Raw genomic sequence first — 20,430 nt, forward strand, 5'->3', positions numbered from 1 at the left:
GTAAAGCGCTAAAGCTCTGCAAAATATGTGTGCGCTATATAAATAACTGTATATATATATATATATATATATATATATATATATATATATATAGTACACTTACCCCCCCTGTATTGGCAGACAGACCTATGCAGAACTTCACTTTGAGACCAGAAACTGGATGTTCTGTTCTGCCTTCTACGCGCGTTTTATTTATTATCGGTTAAGTAGACATTGTGGAGCCTAATCACTGGACTAGGCCAAACATTGATTGTACCGGGTGAATAACCCCCTTTTGTATTGGATGGTCCCACTTATATTAATTTGAACATCAACTACCACCTAAAGACCCACAAAAATTGGGGACACTCCGTGATCACGTTGACCCTACAAAGAGACAATCTGGGTAATCGTCCTTTTGAAGTGAAAGCGATCACTATGGAATCTATATGTTAGTATACTTATTGAAATAATCTTTTAGATATCTGAATCATACTCCTGGGAGGGAGGTCATCACTACCCACGTAATTTTGGAGCATAACAAGCTGGTACAAACACTGCTAAATTGCTTTTGATTTTGAGGTCCACCCCCTTTGAGGGAGTTTTAATACCATTTACGCATATTTGAGGAAATACACGCTGGTATAAGCGTTCTAACATTACTATGTACTAAACCCCTGATGAAGTCTTTTTCAAGACGAAACGCGTCGGGTTACTTGCATTTCCGAAAAGGATACTACTTCCAGATGTGACTCTGAAAAAATCTTTCAATAAAAAGCACACTGGTTTTATTAAGATTTGTACTGTTTTGTATTTTAACAATCATTGGTTGAATCTCCACTTGGTGGTTGAAAGCGCTCTCTATACCTCTATTACTCCTATTTCTAAACTCTGCCTCCCACTAACAGGGGGGGACATAGAGCAGCTGCTTATAATTCTCTAAGGGCGCACGTGGGGTCACTCTTTTGATATATATATATATATATATATATATATATATATATATATAAAGTATATGGCTCAAACAAGCACTGTCACTCCAGCGGCCTTCGTGAAAAAAGTCAAAGGTTTAATGGGTGATCCGACGTTTCGGGGCTACAAAACGCCCCTTTTTCAAGGGGCGTTTTTGTAGCCCTGAAACGTCGGATCACCCATTAAACCTTTGACTTTTTTCACGAAGACCGCTGGAGTGAAAGTGCTTGTTTGAGCCGTATACTACAAATTGTATCCACAGAGCACCCGCGGCAGCTGTCTATCATATATCGGGAGTGCCAGGCTGATTCTCCTGCTATATATATATATATATATAAATTAGAGATGTGCAGGTTCTGATTTACTCTGATTTACTCTGATTTCAAAGCAGGATCTTATTGGCTATCCCAAATCACATGACAGTTGTTGACAGTTGATAGCCAATAAGATCCTGCTTTGAAATCAGAGTAAATCAGAGCCTGCACATCTCTAATATATATATATATATAATCGCAGGAAGACCGGCACACACTGTGGGGTCATGCAGCTTGCCTGGGTGCCTTCTCACATTCACCTTACTGCAGGTGCATCAATATGGAGGTTACAGACTGAGCGTCCCTCCAGGGCTTAGTACAAACTGTGCAATTTATTGGACCTTTATTGGAATTTATTGTACTAAATCCTAGAGTGATGCTCAGTCTGTAACCTCTCTCTCTCTCTCTCTCTCTATATATATATAGGCAGGGCGTATCAGCGGCACTCAGGGCTTATCCAAATAGACAAACGACTCGTAGCCAATTAAGGTAACATGACTTGGCTACGAGTCGTTTGTCTATTTGGATAAGCCCTGAGTGCCGCTGCTACCCCCTGCCTGCATTTGGGACAACACATGCTGTACCCCCGCTGAAGACACCAGGCCCTGAAGGAGTTTATGAGGAGAGGAGTGCCAGCCAAGTACACTATATATATATATATATATATATATATATATATATATGTATATATAATTTGTGCGTGTGTGTGTTTTGTGATGTACCTGCCAAGTGTGCTGTGTTTGTGGATCTGAGTGCACAGTCACTAATTATGTATACTTCATGTGCTGGAGACATCGCTCTAAGGTGGCTATACACACGCAGATTTATCTTCAGATCTGGCTGGTTCAGTGGTTATGGATGAGAGCAAATGACAGTTGACCATTTGCTTGGAAATGCTGGAAAACTGACAAACTGTCACTCATCCATAACCATGTTTTTGTTCCAACCAGCCAGATCTGAAGATAAATCTTACTAGTGTGTGGGCATCTTAAAATGAATGCCCCTGCTCTTAGCCCCACTTCTAACACTACACTCCAGGCCGTCAGGATCATTCATCCATTTATGACTAGGGCTAAAGTCATCCTTATCAAATTTCTGACTTGGTGATTGAGATACACATTAAACCAACATACACAATACAAATAAGATCCCTTCCAGTCCATCAGCCAGAAGTATGCCTGTAATAGGAACTTTCTTTTTTCATATGTTTTTTAAGACAACACTGCTGTGGTTTTACTGAGAAGTGTTTTGAGGACTTCTGCGTGTGGTAAAAGGGATATATTTTTCCAATAAAAATACTGCTTAGCTTGAGGAAACCACAGTGTGATCTAACTGCAGTATAAAAACAAACACTGCAAACTCCTGGGAAAAAAAGAAACCTTCTATAAATTAAATGTTTCAAATGAAGTTCTGCGAGGTTTCTTAGATGGCAATTATGGAAAATTCATTGTGAAAGTAAATATTTTTTTTGCTCTTGAAAAAAGTACATTTCAGTCTCATTTAATTTCAAATAAAAGGGTTGATACTAATTATTTATCTATGTCTGCTTAACGGGAAACATATTAGCCTTGTTTCTCTGTGGGAACACACGCTGGGCTGACATGCAGGGGTCTGTTCATTGTATGAGTTTATTTATATAATATCATAGGCAAGTGCAGGGGTTTGCTCCAAACTGACACGATGAATAATTCTAACCCTGAGAAGTATATTTTATTTATTCTAGTGGCACTATTTCATATAACACACATGAATAGTTTCACGCCTCATACAGCATTGTGTATACAATGTACAGGCCTACATACATAGCTTTGGGAAGTTCCAAGGCCAAATGCTTTGTGCAGTCATTTTTACCAGATTAAAATTGAGAGTGGTGGAAAATGAAATCATTTAAAAGTCATTCGTCACTATCGCCTCAGAATTCATTTCAATATCGCATTCTCCGATTTTTCTCATTAAAACTTCATTCATGCCTCAACTAAGCCATGAGGTTATGAAAGCAAGCTGACATCGGGCCTGTCTTTATTACCAGAGTACTGTATCTTCTGTCCAATAGAATGTCTTCATAAAATTGGATTTTCTGTATACCAATATGGCAAGAAAAAAATGTCATGTGTATATACAGTACAACAATAACCTTTTTACCTGGAATGGTCTGTAGAGATAGAAAGACTGATTACTGTATTTCCAGGCAGGGCCGGATTAACAATGGGCCTGATGGAGCTATAGCTCCAGGCCCACTCTCCAAATAGGCCCATTTTGTAGCTGGGGGCCAGGGCTTTCCAACGAGCTCAGCCCCGCATCGCTAGCCCCCCGGAAACCGAAGATACCGCCAGGCAAACCTGGAATGTTTTGCCCATAGTATAACATGGGAACCGCTAATTCCGACCTCCACCCAGTTCCAATTGATGCCAGTTCCCCCTCCAGCATCACAGAAGCTCAAGGTTCTCAGTCGAACTCAAATCGCTGGGCCTTCAATCTGATACTTTGTCCATATGGTTTCATTGGTTCTAGAGATCTTGCGGGTAAACCAATTTTTTTTTCATTTCTGAAATGTAATTTCATGGCTGGTAATGTTGTTTGAGGACAGATTTCTCTGGAACCAAATGGCCCAGTTTCACAGGACCAAAATCATTTGAAGCCTACATGTAAATGGGTCAGTTGGTTCTGAAGATATAGCTGGTTGTTTAAAGGGGGGCGGGGGTGGTTTTCTCTCCCCCTCACACTAGAAAATGCAGGGACTAGGCTGGTGTAAAAGGGGCCATTCCGGGAATGTCCCTGCATGATCCTGGGACCATATTCCTGGGTTAATCCCTGCATTTTCTGGTGTGAAAGGGGTATTATTTCAAATAGCAGTGCTCTGAATACAGCCGGACAGCTCCCTGCTCTCTGCCCGGCTGTCAATGGCTGTCATTTCTGCCCAGCGGCGGCTGTCCCCCAGTTACCACAAGCATGTATTCCCCTTGGCAATGAGCATTTAATCCCACATGGCAATGAGCATGGAACCCCTGGCAATGAGCATGGAACCCTTGGCAATGAGCATGGAACCCCTGGCAATGAACATGTAGGTAAACAACACTTATGAAGCATTCATTTTAATAGGCATTATGGTGTTTGGCATAATACGTAATGGAGATTATGGTGTGCGTCTTAACATGTAATGGGCATTATGGTGTAAATTTTAAATGCGCGGCAATGCCCCTATTTATGAAGCATATTGTGCATCATTGCTCAATCTGTTTGGTATAGTGCAGGCATGTCCAAACTATGGCCCTCCAGCTGTTGCAAATCTATAAGTCCCATCATGCATTGCCACAGTTTTGCTATTAGGGAATGCTAAAACTATGTCAAGGCATGCTGGGATGTGTAGTTTCACAACAGCTGGAGGGCCACTGTTTGGATATGCCTGGTGTAGTGTGTATTTTGGCTCAATCCATGTGGCAAAATGTGAATTTTGCCTTAATCTGTGTGGCATAACGCGAATTGTGACTCAGGGGTAGATTTATCATGCGGCGCTGTGGGGCATATGCACTATCCCCGTGCGCTAAAGCAGGGGATAGCGCATCTCCTAATCTATCATACCTGCGGTGCGGGTGTTCTAACGGCGGTGATGGGAGGGCGGGGACATAGCGCATGTACTATTTCTAGTACAGCGCTCACCATTGAAACCTAATTTATGAACTTCAGCATCGCTGACCGTTCCGCCGCCTGCAGCTGTTGACTTCGACAGCTGCAAACAGCGATGCCCTATGCCTACGGCAGGGACAGCGCTGTCCCTGCTGCTGGCTCTGAGCTGCGCTGGGATCTCGCGTGAGTAGCGAGATCCCGGGCATGCGCAGTGAGCCAGCCGGGGGAGAAGCAGACAGCGCATCAGTGTTAACTGACGCGCTGTCAGCTGGAGGGGACATCGCCGGAGGGGGGAGTTAGCGCTCCCCCGCTTCGGCGACAAGATCTTAGTAGATCTTGTCGGTGTCCCCTCCTGCTTCGCCTCGCTGATGAGGCGAAGCAGGGAGTGTTATAGTGGCGCTCTTAGAGCCGCTATAATAAATCTACCCCCCAATCTGTGTGCCATAGTATGAATTTTGGCTCATTCCATGTGGCATAATGTGTAAGAGGCAAGTACAGTATAAGGGGGTTACTATTGTGTTGCATGATTTGTATAAGGGTTATATGGTGTGGTAAACTTAGGTGACCACATAAAAGGTGCTGAAATGTTGTCTACCAAGTCTCAGCTTTCAGTATTTTTTTTATGACTGCAGTGCCGCTTTCTTTGCAAGTAGCTTAGCACCTTTGGAGGGCACCCGCCAATATATCTCCCTGCATTTTTCCTATGCCAGACCCCTGCCTTTTCCAGACATATATAATTAGTTGAAAGTATTTACACAAATAGAGACACACCCATGAGCAGACCACCCAACCAGAACACTGGTCACGCCCCCCCCCCCCCACACACACACACACATTATTAGGTGCTGGCCACAACCCCTATTATTGTGCATAATAGGCCCTTGATCATTCAGCTCCAGGCCCATTTAGACCTTAATCTGGCTCTGTTTCCAGGGGTGTTTTATCAACAGAGGGATCTATGGGGAAATTTCCAAGGGCCACCTTTCCCAGAAAAAAATGGCGCCACAGCTGGCTCTGGCACTGTGCCACTGTGTATGTCTTAAAACAACAATGTAATGTACTAAGGGCATATTTACCATTCTGACATAGTTGTCTGGCTGTAAATTTACTACATTTACATACATATATTATACATATGTCCCTCATTAGCTGCTGTGTCATATTATTTCCCCATATACACAGTCAGTCTGAGGAGGGGAATAAAAGACACATGTTTCATTTTGGCCCATCGGCCTCTAACACTGCTGTGCCCTCAAGGATTGGATTGCTATGGCTGTAGTTATACTAAAATTACCCTACATTTTACAGCTGTAAGAGTGGGTGCAATTAGGGTAACTTTTCCCTTTTTATCTAACTAATTCACCATTCCTATGCAGTCTGCTGGATATATTACTACTGTAGCTTTCATTTTCAGTAAACATGAAAAAGGCACTAAAAATATGAGACAATGGGACATATGTGCCTAATTCAGACCTACTTGCTGGGATGCTAGTTTTTGGAGCCCTGCAATCAGATAGCAGCTGCCCCGCCAGAGTGAATTCCTGTCCTGTGTAAGCCTGCGAATTACCTAGTGGCAGCTTTCAAGATTTAGTTGGATCATCTATTTTTCCAGTGTGTGAAGTCTGTGCATAGCCCAGGACTTACTTCATACCTCCCAACTTCTTGCCCGTGCAAAACTGCTTGCCCTGAAAAAGGGGGCATGGCCTGCAGAAAAGGGGGCATTGCCTCACACGATGATGTTTTCTAAGGCCATGCCCCGATTTCCGTCCCTCAGCAGTGCTGAATAGACGCTGTGTGCATGCGCATAGCGTCTATTCTCTTCAGGCTGGGGGACTTCCAACTGCCCCCTGACTGGGGGGACTACCAACTGGCGGCCTTAGGCAGGATGTGGGAACGTCCCCGAAAACCAGTACGTTCCCGTGGAAAGAGGGAGGGTTGGGAGGTATGTTACTTGACTTACTGATTTCCCCTCATATTCCTGGGCACACCTGCATTTTCCCTGACACACCCAGAAAACGGCCAGCTACCACCACACAAACACCGGCTTTCTGACAATCAACTTGCATACGGCCAGTGATCAAAATAATAGCAGGATTTTATCACAGGATGGCCTTGTACATGTGTACTAATGGCCATACGCATGTGCAGTCTGTCAGTAATCGCCCAGTCTGCAGCTGTGTGATCAGGTCTGAATTATGTCCTATGTAAAGAGTGCAGAATGGCGGCCATTTTTTTAAATGTTCATTGCAGTGGGGATAATTATATCTTATGAACTACTGTTCCTATGAGTTATATCCCGTAATTTTGGAGGAGTCTGTCACATTTGCTGGGGTATATATCAAATCATAGAGATATGAAGTACCAATAAATCAGTTCCTTACTGCCATGTTACAAGCTATGTTTAAAAAATCACTGGAGCTGATTGGTTGTTACTTTATCTCTTGATATCTTGGGTAAAATATAATAGGATGAGAGATTTAGAAACGAGAGATTTAGTAAGAAATCTCCAGGTTTTTTTAAAAGTGGCAATCATTTACACTGCAAAATCAAGCTGTGTGAATGATTGTCCCTTTGAATAAAAAACCGGGAGATTTCGTACTGAGGGGTAGATTTATTAAGCTCGGTGAAATGATAAAGTGTCTGGTTTTTATCACTGGCCAATCAAATCCTACCTGTAATTTTTCAAACCAAGCCTGTAACTTCACAGTTAGGAGCTGATTGGCCGATGATAAAAACCAGACACTTTTATCACTTCACCGAGCTTAATAAATCTGCCCCTGATTCTCTCACTTTCTGATTCTCTCATCCTATTATATTTCTCTTTCAAGGCTTCTTGGGCATGTGCAGTGTTATAGTGCGTAAACACTAGACGATAAAAATGATGATATGCACAATAGCTACATCATTAACTATAACTATATAATCTTGCATATCGCCTCTTATGCACTAACTATGTCCTTCATTGTTCTGCATGTACAAATGATGGGGGACATAGTTAACAAATGCCATGATGCATGCTGCAGCATGGCCTCTGCTTCCTCTGCCCCCATCATCGCTGCCAGCATTGGCAAGTGCCCATGCTGGCAACCCCACCAGGTCCCGTCGCACTGGACATCGCTGGGTACACACATTGTATAGTGTACACCCAGCTTTTGATTCAAGCACTGAGTGGAGGCAAACTATACCTCTATAGTCATAACGTGTATATATGAATACATAGGGGTCAGACCAGAGTCCCCAACTGTACTGATAATTACAGGAGATTTTGTGAAACACAAAAAAAAATATTGTGGGGGGGAAGTGTTTATTACATAATTCGGTACTTGTGGATTATCACGGCTCCCATCGCAGGCTTTGCATGCCATATATAGTGGCATGCGATGGCATGCGATTGGATGCGATTTTTGCCGTTTTTACCATTTTTCAAAATCGCATGCGATCGCATCGCATGCGATTTGATCGCATGTGATCGCATGCGTTTTTTAACGGAAAAGCATCCAAATGCATTGAAATTAGTATCAAACATGTTCAATGGCCCCCAAATGTCATTTTTGAGGCTGTACCACCTCCACTATCAACGCAAACCCGAAGCGTGGCGAGCGCAGCGAGCTCGCGAGGTGCGGCGGTATGCATCCTACGACCTTTTCATACCCCCACTATCCACGTCAGTGTGGAGTTGAGAATAGAAAGTGTGGCGAGCGCAGCGAGCCACCGAGCCTAAAGCATGGCGAGCGCAGCGGACACCTGTGAAGCCCGCAGGGGGACGCGTATACCTGTGAAGGTATCCGTGTCCCCTCGCAGGGCTCGCTGCGCTCGCCACGCTTCGGGCTCGGTGGCACGCTGCGCTCGCCACACTTTCTATTCTCAACTCCACACCGACGTGGATAGTGGGGGTATGAAAAGGTCGTAGGACGCGTACCGCCGCCCCTCGCGGGCTCGCTGCGCTCGCCACGCTTCGGGTTCGCGTTGATAGTGGGGGTGGTACAGCCTCAAATATGACATTTGGGGGCCATTGAACATGTTTGATACTAATTTCAATGCATTTGGATGCTTTTCTGTTAAAAAACGCATGCAATTTTTTGCTATGCGATGCACATCGTGGGAGCCGTGATTATCCACAAGTACCCATAATTCTTAATAGTCCATTTTCTCTGCTATGGAAATTACATACTGACAAAATAGTATTAAATGACAATGTAAAATTCTGTGATCCAGGAATTAGTAATGACATCCTCTTATGCCCAGTGTCTGCTTTGTACAACAGTGTATAGCAGTATGCATGGCTTATAGCTATGAATTGTTAGTCTGCATGTTTAAAGCTAAATTTGTTCTTTTAGGCACCAAAGAAACAGCGTTCATCTCTGCAGTGACGGCAGCAGGCCTAGTGCACACAGTGACAAGAGCGTGCAGTGCTGGGAATATGACCGAATGCTCCTGTGACACAAGTCTTCAGAACGGAGGCTCAGCCAGTGAAGGCTGGCACTGGGGAGGCTGCTCAGATGATCTTCAATATGGACTGTGGTTCAGCAGGAAATTCCTTGATGCCCCGTACAAAAATATAACTGGAAAGGAATCCGATATTCTTAGTGCAATGCACTTACATAACAATGAAGCTGGGAGGCTGGTATGTAAAAATACATCATTCTTTATTGCAGAGGATTCACAGTTACATTGATCCAGTTCCAAAAACATTTGGCATCAAACTGGCATTAGCTGACATATATTATAACAGTCGCAAAACACCGCTCCCATATGCGAACATGCATGGGGGTAAATAAACCAGAATAAGTGCTATTGTTCAGTCCACCATAGAATTTTCAATATATTTTAAATGGACACAAGAGCTTAACTCCTTCCTTGTAGATATATTATCTATGGTATAATAATTATTGTTAAATTTGGTATTAGTATTATTATTATTTTTAAATTGTAGGCACTTCGTAGGCATTGAGTGCTTTCCTCCTGCTGACTGCTGCACTGTGTCTGTTTCATTAGGCTGTGGCTAAGCTTATGACTGTGGACTGTCGCTGCCATGGAGTCTCTGGTTCCTGTGCTGTAAAAACCTGCTGGAAATCTATGTCTTCATTTGAAAAGATTGGCAGTTACCTAAAAGACAAATATGAAAACAGCGTCCAGCTATCGGACAGAATGAAGCGCAAGGTCCGCAGGAAAGAGACAAATCATCGTAAGATTCCTGTCAGAAAAGAAGATCTTGTGTACTCGAACAGATCCCCAAATTATTGTGTGGAAGATCATAAACTAGGAATATCTGGGACACATGGGCGGGAATGTAACCGCACCTCCGAGGGACCGGACGGCTGTAACCTGCTCTGCTGTGGGAGGGGTTATAACACACATGTGGTCAGACATGTAGAAAGATGCGAGTGTAAATTTGTGTGGTGCTGCTATGTGCGCTGCAGGCGGTGTGAGAGCATGACTGATGTCCACACATGCAAATAGGTTTCCATGACAAACATCAGCTCACGGATAAATAAAACACACTTTCTCGTTGCTCGGAAATGTTTCCACAGGAGAACAATGAAAATCCAAAGCTGATTCAACAAAGAGATCATAATAATTATCCCATGTAAATGTCAAATAAGTATTATAGATGCTGGATAGTGGTTGGATGTACTGTTTAGTGACCTTTCTCCACATACTGTAGAATACTTATGCACAGTGTTAACCCGTACATAAGGTTGAATATCTATGATACTGTACAATGATAACAGATTAGTCTGTGTCTGGCAAGGATGAAGCAAACCCTTTCTTCTACATTACATATACAAGAGTTTATATTGAACTAGTTACCAGCTTGTCAATGACATACCAACATAACAGCAATGTCAGCACCAGCAGCTATGTGTATCTGAATGGAGAAACACTTGCATTGCTCTGTCAGATGCCATCTAGTGGCTGCCGGGGTGCACTTGCTATCAACAGTTGATTTACCTCCGGAGAGGTAAGGAGCAGCCTTAGCCTTTTATTATTTAGGATATTGCCTTTTATTAAAGAACAATCACACTGTTAGCTATATGTGCCAAAGGGCTGATTCAGTCCAGATCGCAGGGCTGTGAATTTGCAGCAGCCAGCCATCAGTTAAGCCGCCGCCGAACCCCAGTGAAACTGGCCCCTGTTGAATTCAGCCCCTTCCGAGCCATCCTGTTTCACCCCCCTATGTAAGACCTGATCACACCCCCAATATTTGTTCTCAAAATGGGCAAAACCATGCTGCACTGCAGGTGGGGCAGATGTAACGTGCAAAGAGAGTTAAGGGGTGTACACATGGAGCAATCCTTCTAAGCGATTTTGACTACATAGTCAAAATTGCTTAGAAGGTTTGTAAAGATTGCTGTTAAGGTTAGACAAATCGCCCTATAATATCACTTAGTAAATAAAAGTTGCCAGGAAAGAATATTTTAAATAGATCGCTGGCTGTCTAGTCAAAATTGCTGGAGTTCACTGCTGAGGGAGATATTCACTAGGCGATCTGCAATGAATACCAAGCAAGTATGTTAATTCTAGGATAGTCAAAATCGCCCATAGACAAAATCGCTGTTGTATCTAGTAAAATTGCTTAGTCAAAATCGCTCCCTAGCAAATATCGCTCCATGTGTACACCCCTTTAGATTTGGGTGAGCTATTTTGTTTCTGTGCAAGATTAATACTGGCTGCTTTATTCTTCCACTGCAATTTAGATGACTGTTTCACACCACACACAAATATAACTCTCTCTGCACATGTTACATATGACCCACCTGCAGTGCATGTGGTTTTGCCCATTTTAAGAACAAATATGTCCTGCAATCAAGTCTGAATTAGGGACTTTGAGTCTTGCAGTGATATGATGGCAGCAACAGCTCATGGTCGGCATGTGGACACAATTCTAATATTAATGCAGTGGAGCGATTAACATCTCACTTTGCATACACCAAGATTCCACTGCACACGTGCCAAGGATACTCGCATTGATTGACAGGAGGAGGTGGAAGGTGATGGGGAGTGGCGGTGAAATGCAGGCATATTGCTGTCATTTGCAGGGCGTGCCGCTGCGTACATTATGATCTTGCACACAGAAAACATAGCACCAGCTTCTCAGTTCCCACTGATATTCTTTGTGACCATAGAGACACTCATATGGTTGATTATAGAAGGAACTGTGACCATTGCTGTGGAAGTGTGTGTGTGCAGTTACTAATATTATCAAGGCCACTGGTGGGCAACTCAATACATTTCTGGGGGCAGCAGCATTAGCATATTTTTGCACAAAGCAATGTATCTGGAATCGCAGCTGCCTGCATTTATTAGCATGAATAAGAGCACAGTGGACCACTACACATACAGGGGAGAGGAGACAGGGGACACATTTTATGAAAATTATACATAAATAAGGAAAAGTAGATTTCATTTTACTTAAATTGTACCTGAAACGGGTAAGACATACCTGATTTTCTTGCTATGACAAGCTATTATTGTTTATCATGTGTTTTTGATGTGCTGTTGCCTTTAAATTGTGTTCAGCTAACACAAGTTAGCTTTCTTATGGTGGAATGCACTAAGTGAAAAATGTGGTAAAACCCCTGTTATCTGGGTTTTTTCTGCATTTTGATATGCTGGAAAAACCACATGTCTGGTTTTCGCTGCGGGGGAGTATCACCTGCAAAAGCTGGTAATACCCCATAGAAGCTTATGTGCTTCTTAACGCGACCCACACCATCCCGCATGGACCCCCGCTGTCTCGCACCGACCCCCGCCGACCCCCTGTGTCCAGGCAGCACAGTGCTGTGCTGCCCGGAATAGTGACCTCCTCCTCCCTACACTGTAAATCTTTTTCTAGGTCCAGGGAGGAGGAAACCCGCCCCGCAGCAGCATCTGGCCGGGTCAGGGAGGGAGGGGGAGCCGATGGGGACCCGCTGCACAACGCAAAGGACAGCTCTTAATGCAAGAGCTGTCCTTTGAAATAATTAGTGCATATGCGATAATTATCTATGCGATAGCCAGCGATGTGCGGCAGAGAGGGGCAGCGATTCTTACTGCATCCCTACCCTAATACCCATTAGTAATCACAGTTATGTTCCCTGCAAGGATAATGCATTGGTGTTAAATATTCAACACAAGACAACCCATAGCTACCAATCAGATTATATTTGTTTAGCACCTAGAGCAGGCAAGGCCAAACTATGGCCCTCCAGCTGTTGTGAAACTACTATTCCCATCATGCATTGCCACAGTTTTGCCATTAGGGAATGCTAAAACTGGGCAAAAGGCATTCTGGCATGTGTAGTTTCACAACAGCTGGAGGGCCATTCCTGACCTAGACGATAGTCGATATAATCTATTGCCGCGGGCAACATCCCATCTTTAATCTATCCCTGAGTATTCAGACTCTTTAGCACAGAGGAGGGAATTCATAATATTGGTTTCAGAATTCAAACATTTTTATTGATAGCAATACTTTTAGATGGAAAAGTTTATTTGAATTATTTGTTAACACAGCAGCAACAAGTTTGAAGCATGTTAGTTATGAAAGCCATTGTATTTATAAATTAATTTTATATTTTCATATAGAATATTTTGTACAGTTTTTGAAAGCTCTTAAGAAATGTATACATTTATTATACATGTGTTAAAAGTCATATATTAATTTTTTTGTACTGGTTCAATATGTACATTTTGTAAATATTTAAATTATGCAGTTCTCGCACTGGATATGAATCCAAATGCTTGTATGAAATATATTCTTATTTGTATTTTGAAATTTTAACCCTTTGAGTGCCAACGATGCTGTCAACGATCCTCAAAATACCCGCTAAAAATGCCAGCGTTGCTTACAGCGACTGTTCTCTTAGTATAAATCTATACAAATACAGCCAAGTCAATTAATTGAAGTTTAGTGAAATATTGCACCCAAAAAAAAAAAAGTACAGCAGCTCTGAGAGGTACTGGCATTTTTAACGGATATTTTGAGGATCGCTGACATCAATGTTGAGTCTCGAAGGGTTAATAAAAAGGTTTGCTTGGCAGTTTTCACACCTATTTTGACAAATTCATTAGGCACTCAAAGGGTTAAAGCTGGCCATACATCAGAAAGATCGATCTTAAGATCGATTGCGCTCATGATTGTGTACAATTTCCCTTGAAATCCCCAGCAGTCCTTGGTGGTTTTTGGACACACAATCTACACACAATCCATCATACAATCAGTCATACAATCCATCTACTGCATGATTGTGTACACAAGATGTGCACACAATCTGCATACAATACATCATACAATCAGTCATACAATCCATCTGCTGATTGATTGTATGATTGTGTACACAAGATGTGCACACAATCTGCATACAATCCATCTTACAATCAATTGAGATTGTATGATTGGGTACAATATCTTTCTGATGTATGGCCATCTTGAGGTTCAGTCCAAAACAGACTAAAACTACCATAAGAACTACCATGTATAAACAATTTCTAGTTATTTTTAGTGTTGCAAAATACATATTACTTTTATTATCAAGCGCTACATAGAGATACATTTTGGGGTTTTCTACATTTTCATATTTTTTTGTGTCAAAATAAAGTTCTTTTTATTTTAAGCCTGGTATGAACTATCATGGATCTTTTATCTGCAACTTTGTGTTCAGTTAGTTACGATGACAAATGTGCAGGATGCAGGATTGTTTTTTTGTTTGTTTATTTATTTATTTAACAAAGCCTATTTAAAGCCTGCCCTTAGCCATTTGATTACTAGCAATATGGTGCCAAGATTAGGAATACTGATATTCTACACCAAAAAACCGACCATAAAACAATATGCATAAAATCCTGGCCTACACACTAACACTGTAGTCATTACCTACATAGAAGTACTGTACAAGATAATGCTGACTATTGCTTTAGCCATGTCTGTAAAAGAGAAAAAAACAGCAAACATTTCCTCATTCTTTGGAGCTCAATCTTGGCCACATGAAACAAAGATAGATTTGTTTCCTGACCTCTTCTCTGCCAGGGAGAGTTCTAGATCAACTAGAGCCCAGAGTGAACATTTTCTTAAGTGATTGCTCCATAAACATATAGGGCCTTATTCTGGTTCACTCTCAGAGGCAAATTCCTTCTCAAATTTATTTATTTATTTATTTACAGTTTCTTATATAGCGCAGCAGATTCCGTTGCGCTTTACAATAGTAGACAGTGATAAGACAAACTGGGTAACAACAGACAGACTTGGAGGTAGGAGGGCCCTGCTGCAAGCTTACAATCTATAGGATGGACAAAACCATGTGCACTGCAGTTGGGGCAGATGTAACTTGTACAGAGATATTCAGATTTGGGTGGGTTTTTACTTCAAACTGATATCTATATTGCAGTGTAAAAATAAAGCAGTCAGTATTTACCCTGCACAGAAACAAAATAAGTCACCCAAATTAAATTCTCTCTGCACATGTTACATCCCCCCCCCTGCAGTGCACATGGGTTTGTCCATTTGAGAAGGAATTTGCCTCTGATAGTAAACCAGAATAACCCTTTGAGTGCCAACATCTCAAATTCACTTGGCACTCAAAGGGTTAACATATTTCAGGACAATGCTAACATATCAGCCTCAGAGCCCCGTCATGCCTCTTTACATGCCAGAGAACCCTAATTTCTCTTTACAGGTATCATATCCCTTCTGGATTACAAAAATCTCTAACCTATGTTCTGACTCAAGTCTATAAAGATAACTTTGTGGCTCAGTGCCTTGGCTGGCAGATAGTTGTTATGGGGGCATGTCCATTGCTGGATCCTTATGTCAGGCAGTAAATAGATTCAGCAGGAACAATGAGGTTTATTAAGATCTAATTTAAAAATAAATATAATATTTCCGTGCATATTGCCCCGTGGGTCGTTAACGTTGCCCTCTGTCATCTGTACACGCAGGACAAAGTAGGGGATACAGGTCGATCACTGAAGGTCAACAACTAAAATAGGTCAACATGGCTAAGGTCAAAAGGATTGGAAGGTCGACACAAGCATTAGGTCAACAATGGGAAGGTCAGTTGACGTGAGTTTTTGCACGTTTTTCTGAGACGAGGCGGTATTTCATGCCCTACCATCCACTACTGCGTGGTGGGAGAATAAAATAGTGTGCCGAACGCAGCGAGGAACTGTGCCCAAAGCATGGCGAGCGCAGAGAGCGAGGCGAGGGGACATGGTACAGTTTGATGGTGTCCATGTCGACATTGGGACAAAAAAACCCCACAAACAATAGGTCGACAATGGGAAGGTCGACATGAGTTTTCGTGTTGACCTTCCAACCTTCTCGACCATAGCCATGTCATCCTTCAATGGTCTACCCAATGCATGTCAACCTAAACAGGGTTGACCCAATGACCCATACCCCAAAGGAAGAGATTGCTAGTGAGAGCAATGCTGCGGAATAAAGCAGAGCACCCACCATGCATCTTTCCACAGCATGAATGAGTTATCGTCTGTAATGATATGGCTGGGTACACATATTGGCCAATGTGCACCCAACTTAAATGTTTGATTTCGCAAGATTACACCTGACACAACATCAATTTCGTTTTTCATCTATTTGAGTCAATAAAAATGTATGAAAATCAACGTTTAGTACATATACATCTAATAGACTGGCCACTAATTAGCAAATACTCTTACATCACAAGAAAAGGGAACAAGATTTTGGAAAGCCCCACTACTCAGCATATCAATGAATAGGATTATTTAAGAGAAACAGTTTTATAATTACATAGTCTTCTGTGTGTGACTAGTTACCAGTATGTATGCCATTCTGACTAATGGGGTCATTCTGATTGACTCATAGTCGCCGAGCCATTCACATACATTAGGGTGGACGGCGGCATGGATCGCGCATTGGAGCACTCAGTGTTTTATAGGCATCCTCCATGAAAACGCTGGGCTTTCCCATGAGTACATGGTGGACCGATGTCTGTAGGGGGCAGACGGCTGACGTCGCAGGACGACAGCCGCCCAGCTGGTCTGGATACCGGCGCTCACGAATAAAAGCCAGTTCCCACCGACTTTTGCGAAGCTAGGAGAAATTAGTCCATAGTCGGTGACCATCAAATGATTTCTCCTGCAGCGGAGATATGCGAGAGGATGTGTCTTCGTTACGCATCCCCTCACATGTTAACGCAGGGTGGTGGGGGGTGGGATTTGGTAGGGGCGTCATCACAGGCGCTCGGTAAGCTGCGAGCTTTGCAGCTTACCAAGCTAACCAGAAGCAGCCCCTAAGTAAGATACAGTACTATAGAGATTTGTCAATAAAAGAAAGACGTTAGGTGGTGTAGCAAATGACCACAAGAGGGCAGCAGATTCCAATCGTTAAACTCAGGCAACTAAGCAATAATAGTCCGCGTTTGACAGAAAAAGTTTGCAGTGCATTTGCCAGTTATGTGAGCATGAATGGGAGGTAATTTGCTAAAGCACTCATCCCTGCAGAACATTATAATGATGATATGGTGCCCACACATGGTGAGATGTGCTAGGTGCTATGTGATTTGGGGCCAGATGTATCAAGCTTCAAAAAGTGATAAAATGAAGAGTGATAAACAGCCAGCCAATCAGCTCCTGCCTGTTATTTTTCAAACCCAGCCTGTGACATGGCAGGTGGGAGCTGATTGGCTGGCTGTTTATCACTCTCCATTTTTTCACTTTTGAAGCTTGCTACATCTGGCCCTTGGAGAGTACACACGGTGTGATTTGAACCGCATGCGTTTTGAATTCCACCTGATATTTGACTTCACTACAATAGTCAATTACAGGATGCATGCACTCTAGTTCAAAAATACCTGCATGCACATACTAATTTGCCTTGCGATATTGACTAAATGAGTGTGAGCGGCTTTTCATCCACATTCAACACTGCAAATTTCGCAGCATTGCGTGTGGTGAAGAATAAGGTCCTGATTGTATTCTTCTGCTAAGGCAATACTGCGCCATTACTGATAATAGAAATAGATTGTTAGAGAAAAACAGATCTTTTACCGGTACTTATGTATTATCTGGGCTCCCATGTTAAATGCACCCCATTTTTTCATACCCCTACTATCCAACTACGCATGGAGCTGATTTTATATAGTGTGGCGAGCGCATCGACCCACCGTGCCTGAAGCGTGGCGAGCGCAGCGAGCCCCGCGAGGGGATGCGGTCTCATAAGAAAAACGGGAGCCCAGATATTACATAAGTACCCTTTTACCTCAAGAACGGATTATGGGGTCAACAGTGTCTAGGCTGACATGTACAAGGTCAACATTAAGAAAAGGGTGACACAAGCAAATGGGTTTTTCATGTATTTTTGTGTCAATGTAAACGCCTGAGGACATGGACACCTAATTAGTGTACCACGTACTCACAGAGTATAATTGATTGAGGTCAGGTGAATCACTCCGCTACCGCTTTTACATTTCCAGTTGGAGTCCAAGTGGATCATGAAAGTATGAAAATATAAAACAACAACAACAACAAAGACAAAAATCATGAAAAACTCATGCCAACCTTTTCATGAATCGACCATTGAATGGTCAACCTTACGTCAATATTTATCTTGTGCATGTCAACCTATCATCTGGATCCATTATGATTTACAAGAATGTCTTTCAAATTATTCATTTCTGTTCAAGCATCAACATGGAAGGAAGGATTGTGGGAAAACACTATTTTAAAACCAAAATCTGGTAATATTTTGTAACATAACATAAAAAAATAGGCATATAGAGAATAAAAAAAAGGTAACAAATGAGTATACACTGGTATACTCCAACACAAGTAACCAAATCATTCTACATTACTGTCAAAGAGAGTAATTAAAAAATGGTGTACACACAGGGGCATTCCTGCATACAGTATGTGCTGTTTGGTCTGAGCTTTGGTAAACACAACCATAAGCTCCATACGCACAGGGCGCTTTCTGCTTAGTGATGCGTGCTAAGCAGTCTAGTGTAGGGGATTCCCTTAACCCAGGGCCGGTGCCACCAATAGGCAGCTCTAGGCATTTGCCTAGGTTGCCAGCCAATGGAGGGCGGCAGTTCGCCCCCCCCACCTCGACCCCCAGATGGAGGTGAGTGGAGGTGCAGAGACTGGAGCGAGCAGGGGGGTCCGTGCTGCGGGGGTACCTGCGGCGCTGTGTATTAAGCTGGCGGCGGCGGGGTCCCTGCAGTGATTAGGAAATAACTAGCGATATCCGCCTGGCGGTGGCGCGGGAAGCACTGCTGGGTTTGAAAACACTTGCCGCACGCTGATTGGCTGAGATTGGCTGGCAGATATCGCTAGTTATTTCCTAATCACTGCAGGGGCCCTGAGAGCTTAATACACAGCGCCGCAGGTACCCCCGCTGCACGGACCACTCCTGCCAGCTCCAGTCTCTGCACCTCCACTCATCTCCACCCGGGGGAGGGGGACAAACTCGACCAGACGGCGCAGCAGGTACCCCTCAGGCCCCCTTGAGTCCTGTAAAAGTACACATCAAATCTCTGAGGGAATACTCACCATATATGGACACAAGCCAATAGGATTATATGCATTTCTGGTCTGTGTCACTTCTAATTCTGTACACAGCTATCCAGTATATATTTAGATCAGGGGTAACCAACTCCAGAGGAGACAGGGCAGACAAGGAGGTGTAGGGAGTGCTGCACTGGTCCCGCTCTTTCCTATGTAATGAGCGGCACCCAGCGCAGTGAATATTAATGAGCTTTTGGCGAACAGCGAACATTGAATACAGTGAATATCATTTTCAGTGAAAAGATTCACAGTTAGCTGAAAAACAGCCCAGTTTACCAAAAAAAAGCAGTCAGTCCAAAACATTAAACACAGGCCAGAGACAGGGCTTTTTAGGGATGTAGGAAAAAAGTAGAAGAAAACATTAAATTTGGCTGCTCGAGAATATTTAAAAAAAAAATTCTTATGTTACAGCCTTATTCCAAAATGAAATAAATAAATAAATTTCTAAGGCAAATACGCATAAAAAAAATCATATTTGCATAGTAAAATACGATTTTTTTAGGCGTATTTGTATTTTTGGCATTTACTGTGCCAAAAATACACATATTCGTATTTGTATTTTTGGCACATTCATATTTGTATTTACAAATACGAATGTTTACGCCATCGGAAAATATGAAAAGGAATCACCATTCAAAAGTTTTCATGTGTGTCAGTGTGTGTTTATTTAACTATTTCTTGTACAGGTTGGTGCACCACACCAGGACAAATCCTTTCTTTCCTCGTTTTTCTTCAGCCCCACTGCTGCCTGCTGTGTCACCTGCGGGATCCTTGGAAGCTGTATCCAGTGGCACTTGCTCATGCTGTGTGTTCCGCCGATGTGCGGTACTTGCTTTGACCTCAGACACCATGATGCTTCCTGTGTCACCTGCAGAAGCTGTACTCACTGACACTGAGTGTGCTCCACTGGTTCCTATACAATCTTGGAGATTGGACTAGCTCAAGTTCCGGCTGTGACTCAATTTAGGAATTTGTGAGATTGTCACACCAGGACAAATCCTTTCTTTCCTAGTTTTTC

General features: G+C 42.8%; 1 protein-coding gene across 1 annotated transcript in view; it reads left to right on the plus strand.

Annotated features, from left to right (window-relative positions):
* Window positions 1-14,448, plus strand: part of WNT16 (Wnt family member 16) — a 31,256-nt gene extending 16,808 nt beyond the window's left edge. The window contains exons 3-4 of the mRNA XM_083182823.1: window positions 9,227-9,513; window positions 9,885-14,448. Of these exons, the coding sequence (XP_083038949.1) occupies window positions 9,227-9,513; window positions 9,885-10,349 (752 nt within the window). The 3' untranslated portion in view covers window positions 10,350-14,448. The remainder of the gene's footprint in view (window positions 1-9,226; window positions 9,514-9,884) is intronic.
* Window positions 14,449-20,430: the final 5,982 nt, after the last annotated feature.

This window comes from Crinia signifera, chromosome 4 (assembly GCF_055691185.1).
Source record: "Crinia signifera chromosome 4, ASM5569118v1, whole genome shotgun sequence".
NCBI classification, from domain to species: Eukaryota; Metazoa; Chordata; class Amphibia; order Anura; family Myobatrachidae; genus Crinia; species Crinia signifera.